This window comes from Spermophilus citellus (genome assembly GCF_964194105.1).
Source record: "Spermophilus citellus genome assembly, chromosome: 14".
Lineage (NCBI taxonomy): Eukaryota > Metazoa > Chordata > Mammalia > Rodentia > Sciuridae > Spermophilus > Spermophilus citellus.
Genome location: NC_138194.1, coordinates 98,627,674 through 98,653,641, shown reverse-complemented (window position 1 = coordinate 98,653,641; position 25,968 = coordinate 98,627,674). Strand labels below are relative to the sequence as shown.

Genomic DNA, 25,968 nt, shown 5'->3' with positions numbered 1-25,968 from the left:
AAATAAATTGTCTGGAGAGACAAAATGTCAAATGCTCTAGTTTTGTGGAGGTTTTTTTCTGTTTTGTTTTGTTCTGTTTTTTTAATCATGAGCATGCAAATTACACAAAAGTTCTCTTCATCACTGAGATACAAATCACATGAAAGACTTACATTAACGTTTGCAACAAAGGTAGAGATGTATTCTCTTTAAAGAATGACTTTACTAGCAATGTGAGGGGGTCTGAGGGTTAAAACAGACTACCAGTTGTTCACAGGAGAGGAAACGCCTGGCCAAAGCCAGCTACACATGCCATCTGCTCACTGTGGTCACATCTGTCATCATATTTGCCATGTGCTGGCATTATCTGTGGGTGTTTCTGCCTCCCCTAAACTACATATTCCTTGAGTGCAGAGGCTACTTTTATTCATGTTTACAGGCCCAACACCAGCACAAGGCTATGTCGTGGAAGGCACCAATGGAACTGGGGAGAACAGTGCCCTTCGGAGGTGGTCTCAGGGTCATATAAAAGCTTACAGCTTGGAGTGGTTACCCCTGAACTAGTGGCTGTGCTCTTCACACTCTCCAGCCATATAAACTTAGCAGTGCTGTTCTCACAAATGCCCTAACCCACATATAAAGAAGAGAGAATCCCAAGTAATTCACAAAGGCACCTACTTGACATGACCAGTTTGAAGCTTTTTAATAGATAAAGAGCAATGCAAATAACAACCACTGGCAAGAATTATCAAGGACTATAATAAAGAAACAACTTTAAAGTACCAGTTAATCATCAATAAAATTTGTACTAACAGGAATGAGGAACTTTTTGATTTCTTCCAAGGCATGGCCCATCCGGGCATAGGCTTCTGCTGGTGGGGCAAAGACTTCAATAAGGACGTGGAGATCATCATTGAGGTGGAAGTACTTTGCTTCTCCACTTTTCCTCAATTCTTCTTCCTGAAGAAAGAATATCAGGTTTAAAAATGTGTCATTATAAAAGGAAAAAAAAAGGTGAAAACTCCCAAAGCTTATCAGCACGTGGCTATCACAGAAGATTCACTTAACAGCAAACACTGTCCCCAAGACAGAACCTTTACACTGCAAATCTGATCCTGCCACCCCAGGACCCAGCCCAGGCCTTCTTTGTGTTCCTCAACCTGGCTGGACTCCCACTCCCTTCCACCCTGGCTGTGCTCTGTGCCCCACATCATCTCAAAGCCTTAATGTTTCTTCATTCCTTTCTTCCTCCCCTCCCTAGAAGGTGATATCTATGGGACAGAAACCATGACTGATTGTCTGATGATGAATTTCTCATGTCTAGAAAAGTGTGTAGAACCGGGAGGTGTTCAACAAGTGTTTGCTGAGTGAATGGCTAAACATTATCATTCATTCTGAATTCATGTGCACATTCATCTCCATGCCAGGCACGATGAGAATAAAATAGTAAAATGTATGAAATGCAATTTTATACTAAGACAAGGTTTGAAAACTTTTAAAATTTTATACAATTATGAGAATATTTGCTTAAATTTTCGTTTACATAATGAAGTTCAAGGAATATTAAGGTGGAAGAACAGCTGTTTAAGGGACTACTGATTTGGTTCTATTACCCACCTTTTCCTAACTGTCTATTACAGTTCCTGATTCTAGAATTACACTTCCAGATTTCTAGAATCTGTGTCTTCCATTAGTCTTTCTTTAGTGTATCTTCTTTTTCAAAAAATCTATCCCATAAGAGAATCCCAGGAGTTTCTGCAACAGTTCCTTTTAATCCCAACAGGAGCTCAGGGGCCAATGATGCAAATGCTAGAGCAACATGATTTTATTCCTTGATTCTGCCTTTTAAGGTTTTAACTTTGCTTAACTAATTTAAATTATTATGAAGAAAACAAAGATTGAAAACTAGGATATGAAAAAAGACATGAGATTTAATCAGATGCTCCTGAATCTTTGCTATCCTAGTCACCAGCTAGGTGAGGTTAAACAGATTATATGTGATCCAACACCTAATTCACAAAATGAGTTTGGTGGTGGTAACACTTGTACATCAATGTAGAGCCATTGAGAACACAAGGGATACCATTATATAAATGCCTGTAGAAAGAAGATAGTATGTATACTGTCTAATACATTGCATTATATACAGTGGGCACTCATTCATTCTAGTTTACTTCCCATTCTACGGAAAGTGAATTTGAAGTTGAAAAAAATGGAGAATAAATATAAGCTACCATAATATTCAAAACACTTCCTTGGAAATCTGTCTTCAGTTTATGAAGACCCTATTCCTTTATGTCAACTCTTGGTTGTTTTAATCAGAACATTCCAAACATTTGACCAGAAACTCTTCTGTTTCATAGCTGCAACTTTAAAACTTGGATTCTGTCCACTGCAGTTCATTTCTCCTAGCACAAACTTCTGGGAAAAAAATTATCTTTTCCTAATATGATAGCAAAAAAAAGAGATTTAATTAGAGATTATAACTGTTGGTTTTATATTCTCGTTTTTGTCACACACTCAAGCTGTAACAGGAAGGATGTCTTAAAACTATATTCATTCCTCAATCCCACAGTAAAGAGTTCTCACAGACCGTTCTGTGGACAGAAAGCAGGGTATTGTTTAGGGAAGAACACAGACTCTGTAAAGACCTGCATTTAAAGCCCAAATACATCATTGACTGTATGATGCTGGTCAGTCACTTTTCCTCATCTTACAGGAGTGACTTTAAATGGGGGTAAGCATAGTGTAGTATCTATCTCACAGGGTTGTTAAAATAAGGAGCAAACACACACACAAAAAAACCCCCCTGAGAATCCTGCCTAGCAGATCAGCCTCCAGTAAGTGGACATGGAGAAGTACAGCAGGTGATGTGGGCAGAACATCCAGCAGGATGCTTGGCGCAGACAGAATCCCAACAGACCCCAGCACTGCGGTGCTCTCAGGCTACACAGTCAGCTGAAGCCCGTCCATTGAGACTCATACAATTTTTATCAATGTAGCAAATAAAAGAGGGAAATAAATTAAGTTCTGCTTAGACTTTTTAAAATAGTGATCACTCTGAGAATGTAAAGGGATGAGATACTTTAGAATGAGATTTTGATAGTAATGTGATTCTCATTAGAAATAAACATATTATTAAGTGAATTTAATTTCTGCAAATGAAAATTAAACCAGTAAAAAGGACCAACTGAAATCAATATTGAAGAGTCTAAGCAGTAAGTATCTCATTATAATATAGCAGACGGAATACTGGTAATATCCATTTATGTAGTACACCTGTTACTTAAGCTATCACCTGTGGTCATATTCAGTGAAATGCTTTCAAAGGTTGAAATAATGTGCAACCGTAGAGTGTGACAGGCCAGAGGAAAAAGTGCTGGGGTGGAGTGAAGTGGGATGTTTCTTTCTGTATTCAAGAGTTTAAAGGAGGAAATAAGAGACTTGGGCTTGCTGTGATTTGGATCTTAAGTGTCCCCAAAAGCCTGTGTGTCCAAGACTTAGTGTCCAGGGAGATGCTACTGAGAAGCAGTGGAACCTTCAGGAGGTGGGCCTGGTTGGACACCTTCAGGATACTGTGTGTATGCTTAAAGGACAGAAGAGAACACAGTCCCTACTACTCTGTTTTCATGGCCACGAGGTGAGTGTTTTTTCTCTGCTACCACCTCTAGTCATGATGTGTGTCTGGTCACAGAGCCCAAATGAACAGGGCCAATCATACCTGGGCTGATACCTCCAAAACTGTGAACCCAAAATAAACTTCTCCTATTTTTAAGTTGATAATTTAAAGTATTTGCTATAGGGATGGAAAACTGACTACTACAGGGCTTTATTTTATCATTCTAAGATCAGGGAAATCTTAGAAGGTCTTAGTACTCATAGCTGAAGGCTGATGGAGCCCTCACTGTAGAGTCCAATCTTGTGTAATGTGAAAGACGACACAAGGACCAGTCTCTTCTCTTCTGTGAGATTAGACCATCCAAAGCCTAAGACCCCACAGAGCTCTACACAGCAGAAGTATATCTGGTAAGGCTCTTCCTACACTGCCTGAACAGAAGGGACAGTCCTTGAAGGGAGAGGGCCATTCCCATGCTTCATTCCCACTACTCCTTACTACCTCCTGGCCTGCAATAAGCTCCTACCTACCATACTCTTGCTCAATGGTTCCAGAAAAGAATAACTGAGTTAAATCCAGAGCCACTAGATGTGGTACTATTAACTGCCACATCTCCTAGTGAGTGACACTTCTTCCTAGTCTTCCCAACAAGGGCCTGAAACTTTTTACTAGAGTAAGTATATAATGAGAATAAATAGACAGTGTGAGTATTAACAGAACTGAGTCTGACCAAATGCTGCTTCACCAAGGGCCACAGGTCAGAGTGGGGAGTGTGAAGTCAAGAGACAGATGGATTTCGGGTCCTGGTCCATTGACAGTGGGCAGAGTGGACTGTAAATCCACAATATATGCTATTCCTCTAGTTGCTGGGTGTCTTGATGGAGTTAAGAATGATCAGCTAATGGAATCCTCCTTTTGATCTGGTGACCCATGTGGTCAAAAACACAGAAATGAAGGGATTAACGAATGAGTGATAGGTGATGTGGAAAAGAGGTCCAATGTGTAAAAACAGGGTGTCCCAAGCAGATGCAGAGCTGGTCCTCAGTGACAACACACTCTAGAGGACTCACTTGGCATATGCTCAAGTGTTTCACTTTCGATCCATCTCAGTACTGTTCAGGGTATTCATAAACAAAGGGACCACAGAGACAGGGATAGTGTTTATATACTATTTCACTACCAACTGTCTTTTTAAGGATGACTGGCTACTGACATTACTGAGTGCTCTATATGCCAACAGCACAGAAGAGCCACAAGCCCTTGACATGACAACATAATTGAAAGGACCACTAAATCCTGACAGCAAGCTGAAAATGTTTAGGGTCCCATTTGTATGGGAATAGCCAGGTACTAACTGTAAATTGGACCTACAATCTAGATAAAGATTTGCCTCCCTCCCTTCACACAAAATAGTGCTTCTGACACAGATCTCCCTCAACAACAAAAATGTGGAGCAATGGACTCCCAGGTCTATGGGCTTCACGGCTCATGTTATATACTCATGACCAGGCGGCCTCACTGAGAACTGAATCAGGGTACCAGCAAGTGTGGAGTGTTTTCCTATAAGACATACACATTTTCTCATAAACTGGCCAAAATATGGTCACATTTTCTCCTACTGCAACAAAAGATGATTTAGGGGAATTGCAGTACCATCATTCAGGACAGCAAGGCCCAGTTAATAGTGAAGAAAGCTTAGGCACGCATTAGGATCATTCCAAACAATTTTTTCTTTTTTTAGTTTCTACCCTAAATATGTCTGGGAATCTTTACTTTTTTTCCCCCTAAAATCTTGAGAAGTTTAATGAGGTAGAAGTTTAACAATAGTGAAAACACTCTCCTTATGAATCTAAAAAAAAAAACGTATCTACAAACTATTGGTCATTTCCTTGAACTGTTGATTTTTTTTTTTAATTTTTAATTTTAATTTGTTATACATGACAACCGAATGCATTACAATTCATGTTACAGATAATGAGCACAATTTTTCATATCTTTGGCTGTACACGAAAGTAGAGTCACATCCTTGGTGTCTTCATACATGTACTTAGGGTAAGATGGCCATCACATTCCAGCGTCTTTCCTATTCCTACACCTGCTCCCTTCTCCTCTCTCCCCCTTTCCCCTTTGCCCTATCTAGAGTTCATTAAACTGTCTTCCCATGGGTCTGACACATTTTCCATTACTATGGTGGAAAAACTGGCATAATGGAGTCAGAAGAACATGGTTTTATTACCTGTGAGGCAAATAATATAATGAATGTCTCCGATTAAGCTAGATAATAACTCGAGTTCTCTTTGTTTTTTTATATGTGAAATAAGAAAAATGTTGTCTTCTTATATTTTTCCCAAAGCAAACAAAGACTGATATATATAAAATGTCTCATGCTGTGCCTGACCCTCAGTGGCTGTTTGAAAAGCACATAGTGACTATAGTTATTATTGTTATTATAAAAACTATTACTTTAGATGGACTTTTTGTGTGTGTGTGACGAGACTGGATTTCATCTAAAAACCTTTCACATCTAATTCTCTCATTGCCTGACATTTCATGGTAGGTGGTCCTGGAATGTGGATTTGGTTCTTGGTAATATAAATCTTTTAATCAGAAGAAAACAAGTGACAAGAGAGATCAATGTAAGTGGAACAGATTATGGTCTGTGGAAATATCTTTCAAATTTTTAAGAAAGCGATCAATAAAAATAACTCAGTAACTTTTAGGTTGTTGAGAACAATTATGTTTTAGAATAGTAAACAATAATAGAAGCATTTCAAATCAATTTTAGTAACTTCATAAAATACATAGGATATCAATTAAAGGTCAAAAAGAAAAAAAAAGAAAGCTATATACACTAGAGACTCAACTATACTTAACTAAACTCATGCATTACTTAACCCAGGAGTAAATTCTTAGAAATGCACGGTTAGGTTTTTTCCTTATGCAAATACACAAAGACAACCACAATATCACTAGGGAATATAATCTCATAGGACCACTGTCACATGTGTGGTTCATCATTGACAAAACATCATTATGCAGTACATGACTGTGAAAAAGTACTAAAGGAACCAGTCTAAGCTGCAGTGATGGAGAGACCACAGGTAACATTTATTTCTCTTCATGGTAATTCTAGTACTATCATACTACCTTCAAGGTGACATAGTACTCTTGAATAAAAAAAAAAAAAGCATTATCATTGTTACAAATACAGGTTTAAGATACCACCTATTTTTAAATTGGACAGAGTGACTTCACTTTCTAAAAGAGCATCACAAATCACGTCACATAAAATTTTCATATAGTTCCAGCTGAGACCCCTGGTTAGCTATTGCAGACCAGGTATTAACACGATGGATGATCTAAAGGCCCGTGACACCTGCCCAGGAAAGTGGCCACTGTGTATGATGCACATTACCTTTGACTTGTCTCTCATGGAGCCTTTTCCCAGGATGGACATTTTTGTCAAAGTTTCTTCTTGTAAACGCTTCAGAGAATTGCCTCGAGGACCCAAAAGTTTCCCCACAAAGTTGAACTAGGAAAAACAAATCAACCAACCATATTTGTAACATTCATATCTTAAAGCAATTACCAAACTTGAACATTAGGAAACGCTATATAGTATGTGACATATCACTCATTAATAACCAATACTTACTTCCTGCTATGTGCATCATACTGTGATGTTGTCCACAAACCATATAAAGTGGTACTGAAAACTGTAAAATTTTAAGAGATATAATTTATGTCCATCGCTTTAAGTGATGCCTTTATTTCATAAATTGTGAATGGACTTAATTCCCCAGAATTTCTGAATCACTATCCTGACTTTCAGAGATGAACAGTGCTAGGAATGCAGACGAAGAAAATGATATCAGATTCACTGTGATATGCACTAGCCTGGTCACTATATAAATTCAGTTATCCAACCAATGTGTGGATGCATCTAGATGAGTTCTTAGGCATTCAGTGGCAACAGAAGCTTTACAACAAAATCCATTAATCTCTTCCAAAATAGATATGAGAAGGTGGGCAATTTATTCAACGTAGATGCCTACAGTTTACTTAATAAGCAGAGTAGAAATAAATTAAGAGGATAACCTCTGAGGTTAAAATGTTATGCCGTAACACTGGCTTTTCCACTTACCAGCTGAGTAACCCTGGGCAAGTCACCTAAACCTGTCTATGTCAGTTCCCTCATGGGTAATATAGGAATGACAACAAGACTGACTTATCCTCCTAGGGCTGTTCTGAGGACTAAGTGTGCCAATATAAATCAATCAATTTCCCTTAGAACAATACTTGGCAGATAAATACATGCTGAATGATAAATGAACTTACTGTTTTTATTATACCAGGGATTTAACTGAGGGGTTCTTTACCACTGAGGCACAGTCCTAGCCCTTTTTATTCTATTTTTTTTTTTTTTTTAATTTTGAGACAGGGTCTTGCTAAGTTTCTTAGGGCCTCACTAAGAGGCTGGCCATGAGCTTGTAATCCTCCTGTCTTAGCCTCTAGAGTTGCTAGGATTATAGGCATGAGTCACCACACCCAGCTTTACTCAATATACCTTGAATAAAATAATTTTTATTAGGAATTACATAAAAATTTTAAATACTTTACTATAATCAAGGTAAATCACAAATGCTTCTGGCTCCCAAATAGAAACTCAATCTGTTTATCAGGAGAAAACTGTTCCTGTTGCAAGATTCTTGATTGTAAACTCAAATACAGTTGCCACTTCTTTAATGACCTATGCCACTACTGTGTTTTGCTGTTTTTAAAAAATATTTAAAAAATAGTTCCCCAGTTTATCTAATTATGACACTTGAAATAATTTTCTTGAAATTAATTAATACTTTAAAAAATCAAAATGCTATTTTCCTTACCTACTTTTAGTTTTTTTTAATTTTCAACCAAAATTCAAATATATATTTTTAACCTTCACATAAAATTTTTTTTTTTGCCCCTTTCAATGCTTTATTCACTCAATTACTCAATACAATTTTACTCTATAGGTTCTTTTTATTTCTTTTTTTTATTATTGGTTGTTCAAAACATTACATAGCTCTTGACATATCATATTTCATACATATGATTCAAGTGGGTCATGAACTCTCATTTTTACCCCGTATACAGAATGCAGAATCATATTGGTTACACATCCACGTTTTTACATACTGCCTTACTAGTATATGTTGTATTCTGCTGCCTTTCCTATCCTCTACTATCCCCCCTCCCCTCCCCTGCCCTCCCATCTTCTCTCTCTACCCCATCTACTGTAGTTTATTTCTCTCTCATGTTTTTTTTTTTTCCTTTTCCCCTCACATCCTCACACTTCAGATAGAGGCCTAATATCCAGAGTATACAAAGAACTAAAAAAATTAAACAATAAGAAAACAAATAACCCAATCAACAAATGGGCCAAGGACCTGAACAGACACTTCTCAGAGGAGGACATACAATCAATCAACAGGTACATGAAAAAATGCTCACATATCTCTAGCAGTCAGAGAAATGCAAATCAAAACCACCCTAAGATACCATCTCACTCCAGCAAGATTGGCAGCCACTATGAAGTCAAACAACAACAAGTGCTGGAGAGGATGCGGGGAAAAGGGTACACTTGCTCATTGTTGGTGGGACTGCAAATTGGTGCAGCCAATTTGGAAAGCAGTATGGAGATTTCTTGGAAAGCTGGGAATGGAACCACCATTTGACCCAGCTATTCCCCTTCTTGGTCTATTCCCTAAAGACCTTAAAAGAGCATACTATAGGGATACTGCTACATCGAGGTTCATAGCAGCATAAGTCACAATAGCTAGACTGTGGAACCAACCTAGATGCCCTTCAATAGATGAATGGATAAAAAAAAATGTGGCATTTATACACAATGGAGTATTACTCAGCACTAAAAAATGACAAAATCATGGCATTTGCAGGGAAATGGATGGCACTAGAGCAGACTATGCTAAGTGAAGCCAGCCAATCCCTAAAAAACAAATGCCAAATGTCTTCTTTGATATAAGGAGAGTAACTAAGAACAGAGCAGGGAGGAAGAGCATGAGAAGATGATCACCTTTAAACAGGGACGAGAGGGGGGAGGGAAAGGGAGAGAGAAGGGAAATTGCATGGTAATGGAAGGAGACCCTCATTGTTATAAAAATATTTCTTGCTTTTCATTATTTAAATATGCTTCTATGTAAACGTTAAACTCCACAGAGTTTATAAAGTCAAGAGCTACTAGAAGGTGTGTGTGAGGTGAGCAGTGTCCTCACCCACCCACCCATCTTATTCTTGCTTCCCATCTCCTCTGCCTCACCTCTCTGGCACTTACATTATGTAGATACTAGACCTCCCGAGTTCGATCTCTAAGTTTCTCTCATATTTTTCCTGATTCTATTTTATTTTCTGGAAGATTTGACTCCATTTCTTATATAGCTACAGATTCTCTCATTTCTGCAATCAAATGTTAAAGCAAGAGTAGGACTTTGCTGGCATTGCTTCCTTTTATGGTATTTTATTTTTATTTTGCAGGAAAAAAAATAGAACTTCTTTTCTTTCTGCAGATGTTAATGTCAGGGCCCCTCTATGCCTTGGAATTTACAGAATGTGCTTCTTCCAAAGGCTTCCTCCTCCGATTGAGAGTTGGCTCCTTAGACCTTCTGGACTGTCCTGGAATGTTGGGTGATCCTCTCCTTCCTTCTCTTGGAACACACTGAGGCTCTAAAATGCTGACTGGGGTTCTGCTGTCATCCGCAGGGCTGACAACTGGTGGACTACACTGTGAATGTGCAAGCCCATCTTTTCATCAAGAGCTGCTCAAATTCAGTACCTACACCTCCCTGTCCTGGATGATGCATTTCACTGAAGGGGATCCCCAATCTTCTGAGAGGAGGCATTTACCTGGCTGCCAGATCCTGGGAAGCCATCCTTCAGCATGCAAGCTATTAAGGATGCAATCCCCCTGCACTCTGCGTGACACCTCACCTAAGCCCTCTGTCCTATTAGGGTGGAAGACTTCTCTTCCTCGGCCTCTTCAGGAAACCCCCTGTCCTTTGCTAGGGTGTGGAAGGGCAGACAACTGGCTCCGGAGACGGGGATGTCCGGCTGCACTCCTTGTTCCAGTGCTGTCCTCCAAATCCACCTTACAGACTGAAACCTAAAGTTCCCGAGTCTCTGCAAGGTCCCCAAACAGGGAGCATGCTCTAGGGCTGCACACCGCAAGCTGAGGGCACCCAGTTCTCTATCATTGTGAGACGTGACCATCTCCCACAGGTTTGCAGGTACCAAAATTTTACTGACCTTATCTTTTGTTGTCTCACTTGTCCTTTCTATCTTCACAGATTCATCTTTTTGTTCATTTATATTAATTTTAGAAGGTTCAAGAATGGAGTAAAAATAAATTTCTGTGATTATATAGTCATATTCACATTATGTCCTAAATGGCCAAACTTTATTAACTGATACAAATTAAGAGGCATTAGAAAACATTCAGTCTACACATCTAAGTTGATAATGAAGAAACTGGTATATGCAAAACAGTATGATTTAATCCAGATAACTTGAAAAAACATAGGATTCTGGTTGAACATACAGAAATCAGTAAACACGATACACCACATCAACAGAATGAAGGATAGAACCTTATGACCATCTCAAAGATGCAGAAAGGCATTCAATGAAATTCAACATTATTCACGATAAAATCATTGAAGAAACCAGGTGCAGGAAGATTATCTCTCAGCATAACAGAGGCCATGCATAAGAAGCTAACCTTACACTGGATTGAAAAAAAAAAGCTAAACACTTTCTCTCTAAGATCTGGAATAAGACAAGGAGGTTCACTTTTGCCACTTACATTTAACATTGCATGGAAATCCTAGGCAGAGCAACAAGGCAAGAGAAAGAAAGAGTCAAACTGCCATTGTTTGTAAATGACATGATCTTATGGAGCAAATCCCAAAGAATCCACCAAAAAACTATTAGAATGAAAAGGATTTAGCAAAGTTGTAGGACACAAAACCACTATACAAAAATCAGTAGCACTGCCATAAGCCAACAGCCAATTATCTGAGATAGAAAGCAATCTCATTTATAATAGGTACAATAAATAAATAAAATTCCTAAGAATAAATTTGATCAAAGAAGTGAATGATCTCTATAATGAAACTACAAAACATTGATGAAATAAACTGTAGAAGGCACATAAAACCAAAAGTTCATCCTGTTTATGGATTGGAAGAAACCATATTGTTAAAATGTCCGTAGCACCAGAGCAATCTACAGATTCAGTGCATTCCTGTTAAAACACCAATGACATTCTGCACAGAAAAGGAAAAAAAAATTCCCAAACTTGTATGAAACTTCAAAGATCCCCAAATAGCCAAACAGCCAAAGCCATCTTGAGCAAAAAGAACAAAAGCATGATGTATGGCATTACCGTCTTCAAAATTTACTACAAAGCTACAGTAACCCAACAGCATGGCCATGGCATAAAGGCAGAAATAGGAACAAAGTGAACAGAATAGTGAGGCTAGCAGTAAACCCACATCTCCAGCCAGCTGGTCTTCACCAAAGTGCAAACCCCACACAACAGAGGAAGGACAGTCTTTCTACTAATCGGTGCTGGGAAAGTTGGGTATCTAGCTGCAGAAGGAAGGAACTAGACCCCTACCCTTTACAGCTACAAAACCAACTCAGATGGACTAAAGACTGGAGTGGAAGACCTGGAACTCGGACAGCATTACGTGAAAAGAAGGAAAAGCTTCGGGATGTTAAAATGGGCACAGGAAACAAAGCAAAATACCAAATGGATTATATCAGAAACCTTCTGCAGAGTAAGGAAAACGATGATGGATGATCAGAATGCAGAGACAAACTAAAGAATTGGAGAAAATATTTGCAAACTATACCTCTGATAAGGGTTAATACCCAGAATATATAAGGAACTCAAAAAACTCAATGGCAAAAACACCTGATTAGAAAATATTTCTTAAAAAAAAACACATAAAAATGGCTAATAAGAAAATGAAAAAAATTTCAACATCACTAATCAAAGTCAAATTAACCCACTTTGGTAAGAATAATAACACTGCATACTGTTGGTGAAAATGCAAACTGGTACAGCCACGGGGCACTGAAGGTTCTTAAAATGCTGAAAATAAACCACATAAGGTCCCCTACTGGTTCATATCCAAAGGAAATGAAATCAGCATACAGAAAAGACGTGTGTGCTTCCATGTTCACTGCAGCACTGTTCACAACAACCCAAGTGTGCGTCAACTGACGAGCGGATAAATGCAGTGCATTCATACAAAGGAACACCAATGAGTCCTCACAAAGAAGGAAAGGCCACTGTTTTGTCAACATGGATGGAAAGAAGTACATTTTGTTAGGTAAAACAAGCCAGGAACAGAAAGACAATACTTCATGAGGTCACTACTGAGGAACAAAGGCCAAGGGATGGGAAAAGGTTCATTATTTACTGGTACTAAGTTAAGAACAAGACTATGTGATTTTTTTTTTTTTTTTTTTTTTTTTTGGCTACCAGGGATTGAAACCAGTGGCGCTTAACCACTGAGCCACATCCCCAGCCCTTTTCTATATTTTATTTAAATATAGGGACTAATTGACCTGCTTAGGGTCTTGCTAAATTCCTGAAGCTGGCTTTGAACTCACAATCTTCCTGCTTCAGATTCCCGAGCAGCTGGGATTATAGGTATGTGACACCAACACTGCACCTGGTGTGATGCATGTTTAGAATAAAGGATATTTTGTTTTTAACTATAAACAAACAATAAGTGTTTGAGGAGATACATTTAACCCGACTTGAACATTATACAATGTATATATGTATCAATGTATCACCTGGTACCACCCTATTAATACATACAACTGTTAGGTTTTTACTAGGGACAAATAAATTAATTTTTAAAAATACCTTTCAAGAATTGATTGTCCTCCAGTTTGGGCCATTATCAAGATGTCTACAAAAGTTTTGATGAATAAAGTTATATACTGATGGAGCAGAGAGTAGGGAGAACATTGGGCTAAGTATAAAACTAATGATGAGTCAACTGTATTTCATTTGTTGCTGTAATAAATTTTTTACATAATAAAAAAGCCATAGGATTCTATGTATTAAAGACATAAAATCATTTTATATGGTTTTATAAACCCTTAGGATTTCTTTCTTCATTTAACTACTAGCCTTTGAGAACTTTCACTATCAGAAACATTAATCCTTTCTTTGTTCTTATCTCTACTCAACCCTACACTGTGTGTCAGCTGGAGCTCTCTAATCAGATTAACCCTCCTAAATCTCAGATCTTCAGTCTCCAGCACAGGGATCATGTATGTACCATGGATGTTTGTTGTATGAACTAAGTAAGAAAATATATAAAAAAATACCTACAAGAATAGCCAGCAGATTATCTAAACTTAAAATGTAACAGACCAATGAATTTAACTACTGTGGACATGTGGAATTTTCTCTGAAGACACCACCTTATACTGAGCTGACTTCCCTCCATCCATAAAGCTACTTAGGGAGCCAGCACACCAACCAAAAGGACCAGGCCCAAGCCACTTAGGTGGGCCAAGGACTTGATGTCTACTTGGACACTTGGGATTCTGAGATTCAGATTTTTTATGTAAACTTTTTTTATTAATATAAGATAGCAGAATGCATTACAATTCTTATTACACATATAGAGCACAATTTTTCATATTTCTGTTTGTATATATAGTATATTCACACTAATTTGTGTCTTCATACATGTACTCTGGATAGTAATGATCATCACTTTCCACCATCATTAATTATCCCATGCCCTCTCTTTTTCCCTCCAACCCCTCTGCCCTATCTAGAATTCATCTAATCCTCCCATGCTCCCCCTCCCTACCACACTATGAATCAGCCTCCTTATATCAAAGAAAACATTTGGCATTTGGTTTTGGGGAATTGGCCAACTACACTTAGCATTATCTTCTCTAACTCCAACCATTTACCTGCAAATGCCATGATTTTATTCTCTTTTATTGCCGAGTAATATCCATTGTGTATATATGTCACATTTTTTTTTATCCATTCATCTTTTAAAGGGATCTTACTGTGCCCACGTCTTCTGAGCTGGGCCACACTGATGGCAATGTACTCAACTGCTCACTCATCCCTCAAGCTACAGGTTGCATCACCTCCCTTGGGCATTTGCGAATAAGTAAGTTTGTTTGGCTAACAACAACTGGGGTCGCTATTGGGATTTAGTGTACACCACGGCAAAGGCCTTGATGTCACCCATCAGAAATGATGAGCTGCCCTGCACAAGGGAGCAGGGCCCTGTATAAAATGCCAGCTGTGCCCATTGAGAAATTGTACTCCGCAGAAGACTCACCAATAAGGGTCACCTCCTATTAGATTGGAAGCTCTCACTACTGTCCTCTTGGTTCATAAGTTCAGTTCCTCAGTGGATTCTATAAAATACCCTAATATAGTTAAAAAAAAAACAAGATTAAACTTGGTCTGTGAAGCAAGCCTGTAAACCCAGTGACCTAAGAGGCTAAGGCAGGAGGCTTCCAAGTTTGAAGGCAGCCTAATCAACTTAGCAAGACCCTGGAAATGGAGCTCAGTGATAGAGAGCAGCAGGGTATAATGGCCAATACTGCAAAACAAAGGAACATCTAAAACCAAAAACCAAACTAACCAAAAACCTTGAGAATAAAAAACTTTACAAAATCCCTTGAGGTAGCTACAGTCAGCATTCTCAAGAAAAGTCATAAGTAATAGTTGGACCAAGAGAATATTCTAAACTCTTTAGGTGTCATCTCCCCAGCCATGGGTCCTGCAAGCCCTCCTCAGGGCCTGTTGCTCTGGACTTCTGAGCAAGTCGCTGGGATATGTTCTCCCTCTAACCAAGGAGCATATAGTAGTTCCAGGCCTCAGTTTCACCACATTTATTGGTGTGGCGGCTTGTGAAAGCCATTAGACTTCAGGTTGCTGGGGAGATGAAAACATCAGGCAATGTGCTGAATGTCACCTGAATTCGGTCTGTACTCGAGAACAGCAATGATGGTTCAGAGAGCTCTTTGTGTTCCTGGAAACAGCTTACTGCAAAAGACCTCTTCCCCAGATGATGGGACTCACAGCCATGGATTTACTTATGACAAGGTGAGACACAGACCCTGTAAATTCCTATTCTTTGTCCCACAGAAAAGTAGATACAGAAAAGGCTATATTCTGTGGCTTGACTAAACTTTAGTTTGGCTTCTCTGCCCAGTTCCCTGAACTATGATGTACCCACAACTTGAGCCAGCTGAAAAGCCCCTTGGAAAAAGGGCCCAGTTCAGGATAAAAGACTCTGACTGCTGCCGCATCCTGCCTCAGCTATCCATTCATCCCACCTGCCCACACCTGGCAGCCTCCTTCACTTCTCCCCATAAAAGCCCTGTCTGCTTGCCTCTGAGAGGTGCCCTATAGTCTCACCCTCAGTCAGGTCTCCCACTGTATTAACCTCCTTCGCCGAGTGCAGGGATCCTCTCTATGTTCTAGCAATAATCCTTTCAAATAAAGGCTCTCCTTATTTAATTCCAGATTTATGTATTTGACAACTATATCTGCAAGATAGATTGTAACAACTTAATACATTTCAACATTCATTTTTATAAATAATTTCATGTGTCTAAGTAAATTCATCACTCCATTAGTCAATATGCATTTACTAATAATTTCATTTGTTCATCTGCATTGAAAGTGAAATGTTATCATTTCTAAGACCAATGGTTTTCTCCAGATGCCAATTACTAAACAATATAATCACAAACAACAAAACTAAAATTGTAAATAGAAAAATTTTTAAGTCATTTCAAAAATAGCAAACTAACAACTGTAAGCTACAAAATCAGACTGCCCTGTCTGTATATATAAGCCGTGATTGTGATATTTTTCATTGGCAAAGACCAAGTGCCTTTCTGAACTATTCTTAATTGAGCTAAACTCTATTTGTGGCTTGACAATGTTCCCTGGGGAACAATTAAGTTAAGCTGTCATTTCACAAACAACTCAACCCGAAGAACATGGCATGGTCTTCACTAAAAGGTTCCCCTTTCCCTTAACTGGGTGCTCATCAAAAAGCTAATAGTGGAACAAAGGGATGTTTTACTGATCTCTAACTAAACACCCAAGGCAACATGTAACCCTCTCCACCCCAGCTTCAAATCTGTTCTTCCAGAGTTCAGCGGCCAGCAAAGATGCCCTCCACACAGTAACTCATACCCAGACCAACGTCCTCTCGGAGCAATGGCCTGGCCTTCCATGTTCATGGCTCTACTCTAACACCTGGCAGGAAGGCTACTAATTCATGCTCAGTGAACTAACTGGTTTAAATCTTAACAAGTTTGCCTATGAATTATCACTAAAAATTATCCATTTTTTCTCTTCCCTACACCACCACCCTAGTCCAGGCCACCATCTCCTTTCACTGTAGAGTCCTCTCTGCATCATTGCTGTCTCCTTCTATCAGCAGAGGTCTTTCTGAAACACGAGGCTGACCTTACTCTTGGCTTAGACCATGTCTGTCCTGCCATCTGATGTCCTGTTCTGGCCCTGAAGCCCTCCTGTGCAAGCTTGCTCACCTTCCAGTCACTGCTCCTGCCTCTGACTTAAGCCATTCCAGACTGTTTTCAGTTTTTCAAAACCACCCTGCTCCAGGAACAGACATTCAGTTCAGATGTAAAGGGCTGGAAAGAATGTCAAGTCACTCCCACCTCAAAACAGTAAAACAAACAAACCAAAAAAGGCTGCATAGGATACAAATTAATGCTAAGTCCTAGGGCAAATACTAACCCCACATATCTCCAAAAGACATCTTGTGGGGCTAGCACGAAAGCATGAAGTCCTAAAGGCCCTGAATTAGGAGGGCTGCACCATTTTTAAGGTGTTCTCTGCAGGACTCCCTTGAGCTGAAGATGCTCCCAGGGAAGATCAGGAAGCCTACTGAAACCCCGCCCCCTGTGAGCTGGTGGGCCGGAGGCAAGCACCATGGCTGATGCTCCCCTGGACCCATCCACTCCGCCTCCCTCCTGAAAAAAATAAGATAAAAAGCCTTAGTCTACAAAAGCAACAACCGTTTCATTTTATTCTTTGTAATATTAACAAATTCAGCAGAACTCTCCTCAGGCCAGTGCACAGCCCTCAGCAAGTGTCATTACAGCCACAGGGGGAATATGCTCTAGGAGCTGAGTAGAAACAAAGGCAAGAACTTGTTCTTAGGACCTATGTGAGCTACAGTGAGAGGAGGCAGATGATAAGTAAAACGTGCTTTGCAGTAACAATGCCTGCTAACTAGAGAAGGAAAGCAACTACAGAGTGCAGGACCCCCAGACTTCAGGGACAGTTACAGAAAGCTGGCCTCTGTGAGGTGATCAGGAGTGGTCCCCATGCCAGGATCTGGAAACAGAGTTTCCCTGCAAGGTGAAGGCAAAAGCCTTCCACACAGAGGACCTTCTGAGAAACACAGTGACAAGGCTGGACTGAGTGGAGGAGGAGAACGGAGGAGCAGAGACTAGGGAAGAGCAGGAGACACACACCCAGGGGGCTGCATGGCACCAGGGTCAGTCTGGATTAAAACACAGATGCAGTGCAGGTGGCTTCACTGTATTTGGTCACAGCTAATATGTTCCACATTGATATGAATTTTAACAATGGCAGAAATTTACATTAAAAAAAGAACAAAATCAATTGCTTAAGTTCATGTGCAGCTCCTTCCCTACAGCGCCCTCCCCATCAGACTGCCCTGAGACCTTCTCCAGACACCTCTGCTCACATTCTGAACCTGCACTCACACTCCTCTGCTGCATTTCTCTTCAGGATGGTTGTGTCTGTCCCAGGCAACGGCCAGGAGAGGTGCCTAGGACCCACAAGCTGGAGCACTGGGAGTCCCACAAGGCAGACCTGCTGAGGTGCGTTCCCAGTCGCAGTGATCTGGGTGGGAAAGGGAGAATGTTTTGGTACCACACACCACCCACAGACGGTCCACAACCACAGGTCCCACCCTCACAGACAGCCACCAGGCTCTCTGCCACTCTGAAGAGGACCCTGTGGAAGGAGCAAGTATAGTCAGAGTGATAGTCCGGAGTCTACATCCTGTGCTTCTGCACACCACAGAAACAGCCAACAGACACAGCACATACCCGAGAGTATCCAGCCTCAGGCCCCTGGGCTGACTGACCTAGAACCAGCTGTTGGGAAGTCCACAACAATCAGGGCAGTTGTTGGGGGGACCCAAAGGTGAAGAGTGACGGACATCTTCTAAAGGCTTTTGGAGGTACCCAAAGCTGAAGGCTCCAAATCCTGATGAAATCCAAACCGAGACTCAGTAAGAATTTTCTTCAACTTGGCATGGCTTACTCTAAATAGCTCTACTGTCAACTGTGATTGTGTGTATATTACTCTTCATTTTTATTCCATAGTTGTTACCCTAGCGTTCAATACTGTGCTCTGAACCCATTTACTTGTATTTCTTATAATGTTTTAAAGCATGAAATGAAATCATGCTGTGCTTGTTTTCCTAGCCTGGCTTACACAAGCTCCTCTTTCCTCCTGTCTCCTCTCACATTACCCACTACTGCCTGAACCCCGCCCTCATCCATCTTCTTCATTTTACCCTGGTGTGTATTAGTTTTTCCACCTTTTCATCTCTCTTCTTTTGCCCAAAATTTATCTTTTCCCCTTTTCAGTTCCTATTTAATGTTATGGCAATTTTTTATATCTAAACTAACTTTTCAACCTATTCCAGAACATTATTCCAAGTTTATACCTAGACTAAAGGAACTATGGAAAACAGAATCAACAAGTTTTTGGTTTTCCCTAAGACTGAATAGTATGTGGCTTTGCTTTGAAATGATTGTAGTAAAGAGAGTTTAGAGTCTTTTCTCTAAGTGAGACAGATAATGGGAATAGTAGAGGACACAGATTGTGTGAAAAATATCAATACCTGGATATTCACCCAATCACGGCACTTAAGAAGCTCAGTACCAAGTCTGCTGCATAAAGAAGAAGTGATAATCATCCCAAGAGATGGATAAACATACAAACAGTATGCAATACCAAGTGAAAAGACCAAAAACAACCCCCAACACAGCAAATATTGACCCCATTGACACCACAGTGGAGGAAGTAAATGCTGGAGAAAAAAATTTAGAAAGTTCATAGTTAAAATGTTCAATGAGCTAAAAGAAAATGTCACCAATTATCATATAATATATATAAAGTGAAATATCATTTGAATAAAGAGATATTTTTTAAAAAGTACCAAACAGAAGTGCTGAATATGAATTACTCAATAAGTTAAATTAAAATTCAATGAAAAGCATCACCAATAGATTCAACCACTTTAAAGATAGATTCTCAGGCCCTGAAGGCAAATTATATAATCTTGAAAATAAGTTAATCATAAAGAAAAGATTGTAAGAGACTATGACCACAATGTTCAAGAAACCCAGGATAACATTAAGAGACCAAACGTACAAATCACTGGGGTAGTAGATGACTCTGAAATATACACTATGGGAATGCAAAATTTTTATCAATGAAGTAATATAATATTTTCCAGATCTTGGAATTAGATGGAAATCCAAACACAAGAGGCATAATGAACACTAAATAGGTAAGATCAAAAAAGATCCTTGGGCTGGGATTGTGGCTCAGTGGTAGAGAGCTCGCCTAGCATGTGCTAGGCCCCAGTTCGATCCTCAGCACCACATAAAAATAAATCAAATAAAGATATCGTGTCCAACTACAACTAAAAAATAAATATTTTTTTAAAAGATCCTCTCCAAGACTCACTATAATGAAAATGCCTAATATACATAAAGAGAATAGAATTTTAAAAGGTAAAAGAGAAAACTGGAAGGTCACATTTAGAAGTAAGCCAATTCAAATTTCAAACAATTTCTTAATTCAGACCTTAAAAGTCAGCACTGACAGAAAACAGGTGTCAAAACCAAGATGATGTTGATGATGATGATGATGGGTGATGATGATGGTGATAATGATGATGATGATGATAATAATTATACCCAGCAAAACTATCCTTGGAATTACAATGGAAATTAAAACTTACCATGATAAACATAAACTAAGAATTCATAACAACTATGCTTGTACTACAAAACTTACTCAATGAAATATTTCATGTAAAAAAATATTTCAGGTAGAAGAAATGAAAAATAAAACGAAAACCAGCACAGGAATGAAGTGAACTGGAACAACAGTGAATTAAAGGAGAATCAAGCCAGAATTAAGCATTCGAAATAAATCCAAATGTCAGAAAATAAAAATCAACTTTCTAAAACCACACTGAATGTAAATGATCTAAATGTTAATCAAAAAGCATAGATTGGCATATTAGATTTAAAAACAAGACTCAACTGCATCTCGTTTACCAAAGTCTCACGTTACAGGCAAAAACATCCATAGCCTGAAGGTGAAGGAATGAGAAACAATATAACATGCAAATGGAAACCAAAAGCAAGCAGGGGTAGCTACTCTTACAGCAGAAAAGTAGACTCTGTTCTAAAATTAATCAGAAGAGACAAAGAAGATCAATCATCTAAAAACAAGCTATAATGATTATATATTTATGCCCTAAAGAACAGTGCATTTACCTACATAAAACAATTTCTTATCAATATAAAGAATCAAATAGACCACAATACAATAATATTTGCTGATTTCAACACACCTCTCTCACCATTACATAGGTCTTTATTTACTTTATGTCTGTATGACCTAACAGATATCTTTATAATATTTCATTCACTAACAACAGAATTCACTTTATTCTCAGTGACACATGGAACTGTCTCTAAAATAGATCATGTTTTAGAGCACAATCTTAACAAACACAAAATAGAGAGAGGAGAAAGAGAAAGGGAAAGGTAATCCCTGTGTCCTATCAAATCATAATGAAATGAAAGTAGAAATTAATGACAAAAAAAAGCATTATAGCACCTGGACATTATATAACACACTTCTGAATGAGGAATAGATGACAGAACTAATTAGAAGAGAAATAAAAACATTCTTAGAAATAAAATCTCAGGGATCAGTATATAGGCATTTCTAAGAGGAAAGTTATAGCACTGAGTCTTTACACTAACAATAGAAAGATACTAAATAAATAAACCTAATGTTACAACTAAAGACCCTAGAAAATGAAGAACTAATACTGATAATTAAAAATGGACTATAATCAATGGAATTGAAAACAAAAAAAAGTACAAAGGACCAGTGAAACAGAGTTGGTTCTTTGGAAAAATAAACAAGACAGATAAAGCCTTACCCAAACTATTTAAAAGAAAAACATAACTTAACCTAAATCAACAAAATTAGAAATGAAAAAAGAAGATATCAACACAGCTACTTCTGAAATCCAGAGGATCATTAGAAAGTTCTTTGAAAATTTGTATTCTAATAAGCTACAAAATATTAAATTCCTAGACATATGTCCTACTTGGGATGAACCAGCACAATACAGAAAACTTAAAAAGACCAATGTCAAGTGATGAAATTGAAACAATCATTAAAAGCCTACCCACAAAAAAATCCAAGGACCAGATAAATCCTCACCCAAGTTCTAGTAGATTGTTAAAGAAGGAATAATGTCCATCCTCCTCAAATTATTCCATGATATACAAAAGGAGGGAACACAAATTCATTTTATGAAGTCAGTCACCCAAATACCAAAACAAGACAAAGACATCAAGGAAAGAAAACTTCAAACCAGTTATCACTGATGAACACAAATGTAAAAATACTTAATAAAAAATTGGCAAATTACATTCAAAAACACATGAAGAAGATAGTACACCATGATCAAGTGGCTTTCATCTCAGAGAGGCCAGGATGATTTAACGTAAAGAAATCGATCAACACAATTCATCACATAAGTAGGAAAAAAAATCACATGGTTACATAAATAGATGCAGAATATGCATTTGAAAAAGTCCAGCACCCATTGAAAACACTAGAGAAACTACAGAAACTACAGAAGGAACTTATCTCCACCATGCAAAGGCAATCTATCTATATTCATATATATAATGACAAACCTAAGGCCATCATACTTAATGGAGAAAAACTGAAAGCATTTCCTCTAAAATCATGAACAAGATAAGGATGTTGACTCTCACCACTACTATTTAACAGAGTCCATGAAACTCCAGTGAGAACAATCAGGCAAGAGAAGGAAATTAAAGGGATACAAATAGGCAAGGAAGTCAAATTACCTGTTTGCTGATGATATGATCTTTTACTTAGAAGACCCTACAAACTCTACCAGAAGACTTTTAGAAGATAAACAATTTAGCAAAGTAGAAGGATGTATGATCCACATAAATAAATCTATTTTTATATATAAATAAATCTTTCCCGTACTACCAAAAAAGAATCTACCAAAAAAGAAATTAGGAAAACCATCCCCATCACAATAATCTCAAAAAAATTAAGTAAAATACTAGAAAATAATCTAATGAATCAGGTGAAAAACTGATACAACAAAATACTGAAGAAATAAATTGAAGACTTTAAAAAATGGGAAAAAAATTCCCAAGTATTTTCACAGATAGAATTAATACTATCAAAATGAACATAATACCAAATGCAATATATAGATTCAATAAAATTCCCATTAAAGCACCAAAGATGTTCCTGACAGAACTAGAGACAAACAAACAAACAAAAAAGTTCTAAAATTCATTTGGAAGAATCAGAGACTCAGAATAGCAAAAGCATTTTGGAGCAAAAAGAGTAATGCTGAAAGCATGATGATACTGGACCTCAAATAATGCTGTGGAGCTATACTAACAAAAACAGCATGCCACTGACCCCAGAACAGACAGGAAGACACAGAGACACACCCACACGGACACAGTCATCTGATGCCTGACAAAGATGCCCAAAATATACATGGACAAAAGACAGCCTTTTTAACAAATGGTGGTGGGAAATGGATATACTGATGAGAATGAAAATTGATTCCTCTCTCTCAGCCTGAACAAAGTCAAGTCAAAATGGATCAAAACCTAGGAATTAGACCAGAAACTATATAACTGCTAAGAAGAACATGTAGGCTCAGCAAGCCAATATATTGGCAGAAGCAATGATTTAACAAGACTCCTAATGTGAAAGAAACAAAACCAGAAATCAACAAGTAGGACACCAACAAATTTAAAATATATACATATATGTACGTCAAAGGAAACAAAAATACAGAATAGGTGATCTTTGCTACCTGGTAGTCAGACAGGGGATTAATATCCAGAATATATGAAGAACTCAAAAAGCGCAACACCAAAACCAAAATAACTCAACAAATAAATGAGCAAAAGAATGAGAGACACTTCTCAAAAGAAGAAATACATATGGCTAACAAATATATTAAAAAAACATTGAACATCTCTGGCAATTGGGATATTGCAAATCAAAAACTACATTGAGATTTCATTTCATTCCAGTCAGAAGAGCAATTATCAAAAATAAGAAATAATTACAAATGCTGGAGAGGATGTGGAGAAAAGGTATACTTATTATACATTGTTGGTGGAACACTGTGCAAATTAGTATAACCCCTATGGAAAGTATGGGAATTTATCAAAACCTGAGCATGGAACCACCATATGATCCATCTATCTCACCCCTTGGTATATATTCAAAAGATTTAAAATCCTTACACTACAGTCACAGAGCTGCCTCAATGTGTACAGCAGCACAATTCACAACAGCCAAGTTATGGAACCATCCCAGATGCCTGTCAACAGATGAAAGATTTCAGAAAATTGTGGTATATATACACACAATGGTGTTTTATTCAGCCATAAAATGAATTATGGCATTTGGTGGTAATTGGATGGAACTGGAGAATATTATGCTAAGTGAAATAAGCCAATGCAAGAAGTCAAGGTTTGAATGGTTTCTCATATACAAGGAAGCTAGACCAAATTAGGGTGTAGAGGGGAGACACAGGGGATGGGGTGAATTTCATGAAAATAGAAGAGAGATGAGTGGAGCAGAGTATATGAATCAAGGGAGATGGGTGAGTACAGGAAGGAATGATAGGATTGTTGGGTCAGATTTATTCTATGTACAAATATGTGTATACCAGAATGAATTTCAACTTTATGTATATCTGTACTGCATTCACAGAAAAATTAAACTAAAATAAACAGAAGAAGAAACAATGGAGTAGAGGAAAGAGAACGGGGGAGAGAGGAGGAAAGGGTAAGTACTGGGTACTGAATTGGAGCAAATTATATTCCATGCTTGATGAACAGAATGATGAACCTCAACATTATTTATAATTAGAATGCACTAATACAAATTGAAAAAAAAAAACCTATGCAATATTTCCTGACTTAAGGATTTCAACACAGTGTTCATGAAGAGAAATGTTAAAATGCATCCTACAATTAAAAATGAATTAAAGAAATATGTGCGAAAATATGTTTAAAAAGTCATCCAAAAACAACTGTAAAATAATGGAGTAATGTATTAGATAGTATTAAATTTCTCTATAGATGGTCTGAAGTCAGTTGATAAAAACAAAAGAGAGTGTATAAATTTTTTTAAAAATGTTTCTAGTATTGTGCATTGAACCCAGGAATGCTTTACCAATGAGCCACATCCCCCACCCTTTTATTTTGAGACAGGGTCTTGCTAAGGTGCTGAGGCTGGCCTCAAATTTGTGATCTTCTAGCCTCAGCCTCCCAAGTCCCTGGGATTACAGGCATATGCCACCATGACTGGCTAAGAATTTAAAAATATACATATTGGTTACAGTATAAAGTATATATTGCAAACTAATTTAAGAAGTAAGAACTTGTGAGAAAGGAAGGAGACCAGAGGGAAGCAGGTTCATCAGTGCATTCCACAGCAAGGGCAGGAGTAAATGTTCCCTTCACTAAGTTACAACTTCAAATGTTCCTGGGCCTTACATTAGTCTTCTCACCATACTGGCCTTGCTCCTTCAGTGTGACCCTGTGTATACAAGCACATCTGTCTGTGTGTCTTCTGTCTAAAATCCTATACCCCTTCAATCACAAGTTAATAGAGCACCACCTCCAAGGCAAGAGACTCCCCACTTAACAGATGGGTGTAAAGACAGTTCCCAGTGAGAAGAGTGTTCTCAACGTATTTATGATTACACCTAGGATTCTTTCTCTAGAAATAACTCTCCTCACTTCCCTAAATTCTGCCTGCCTACCTCTCTTACTCTAATTCAATCTTTACCTTATATAACTTAGTAACTAACTCATGGTTTCCCAGATGAGTTGATTAATTCTTTGGAAATAAACAGATACATATGATTCATTATTTTCCC

General features: G+C 38.2%; 1 protein-coding gene across 1 annotated transcript in view; it reads right to left on the bottom strand.

The window, feature by feature from the left end:
• Positions 1 to 25,968, bottom strand: part of KHDRBS3 (KH RNA binding domain containing, signal transduction associated 3) — a 168,842-nt gene that overhangs the window by 81,280 nt on the left and 61,594 nt on the right. The window contains exons 3-4 of the mRNA XM_081266259.1: positions 7,011 to 7,127; positions 793 to 939 (exon numbers count right to left, since the gene is read on the bottom strand). Coding sequence (XP_081122385.1) covers positions 793 to 939; positions 7,011 to 7,127 — 264 coding nt within the window. The remainder of the gene's footprint in view (positions 1 to 792; positions 940 to 7,010; positions 7,128 to 25,968) is intronic.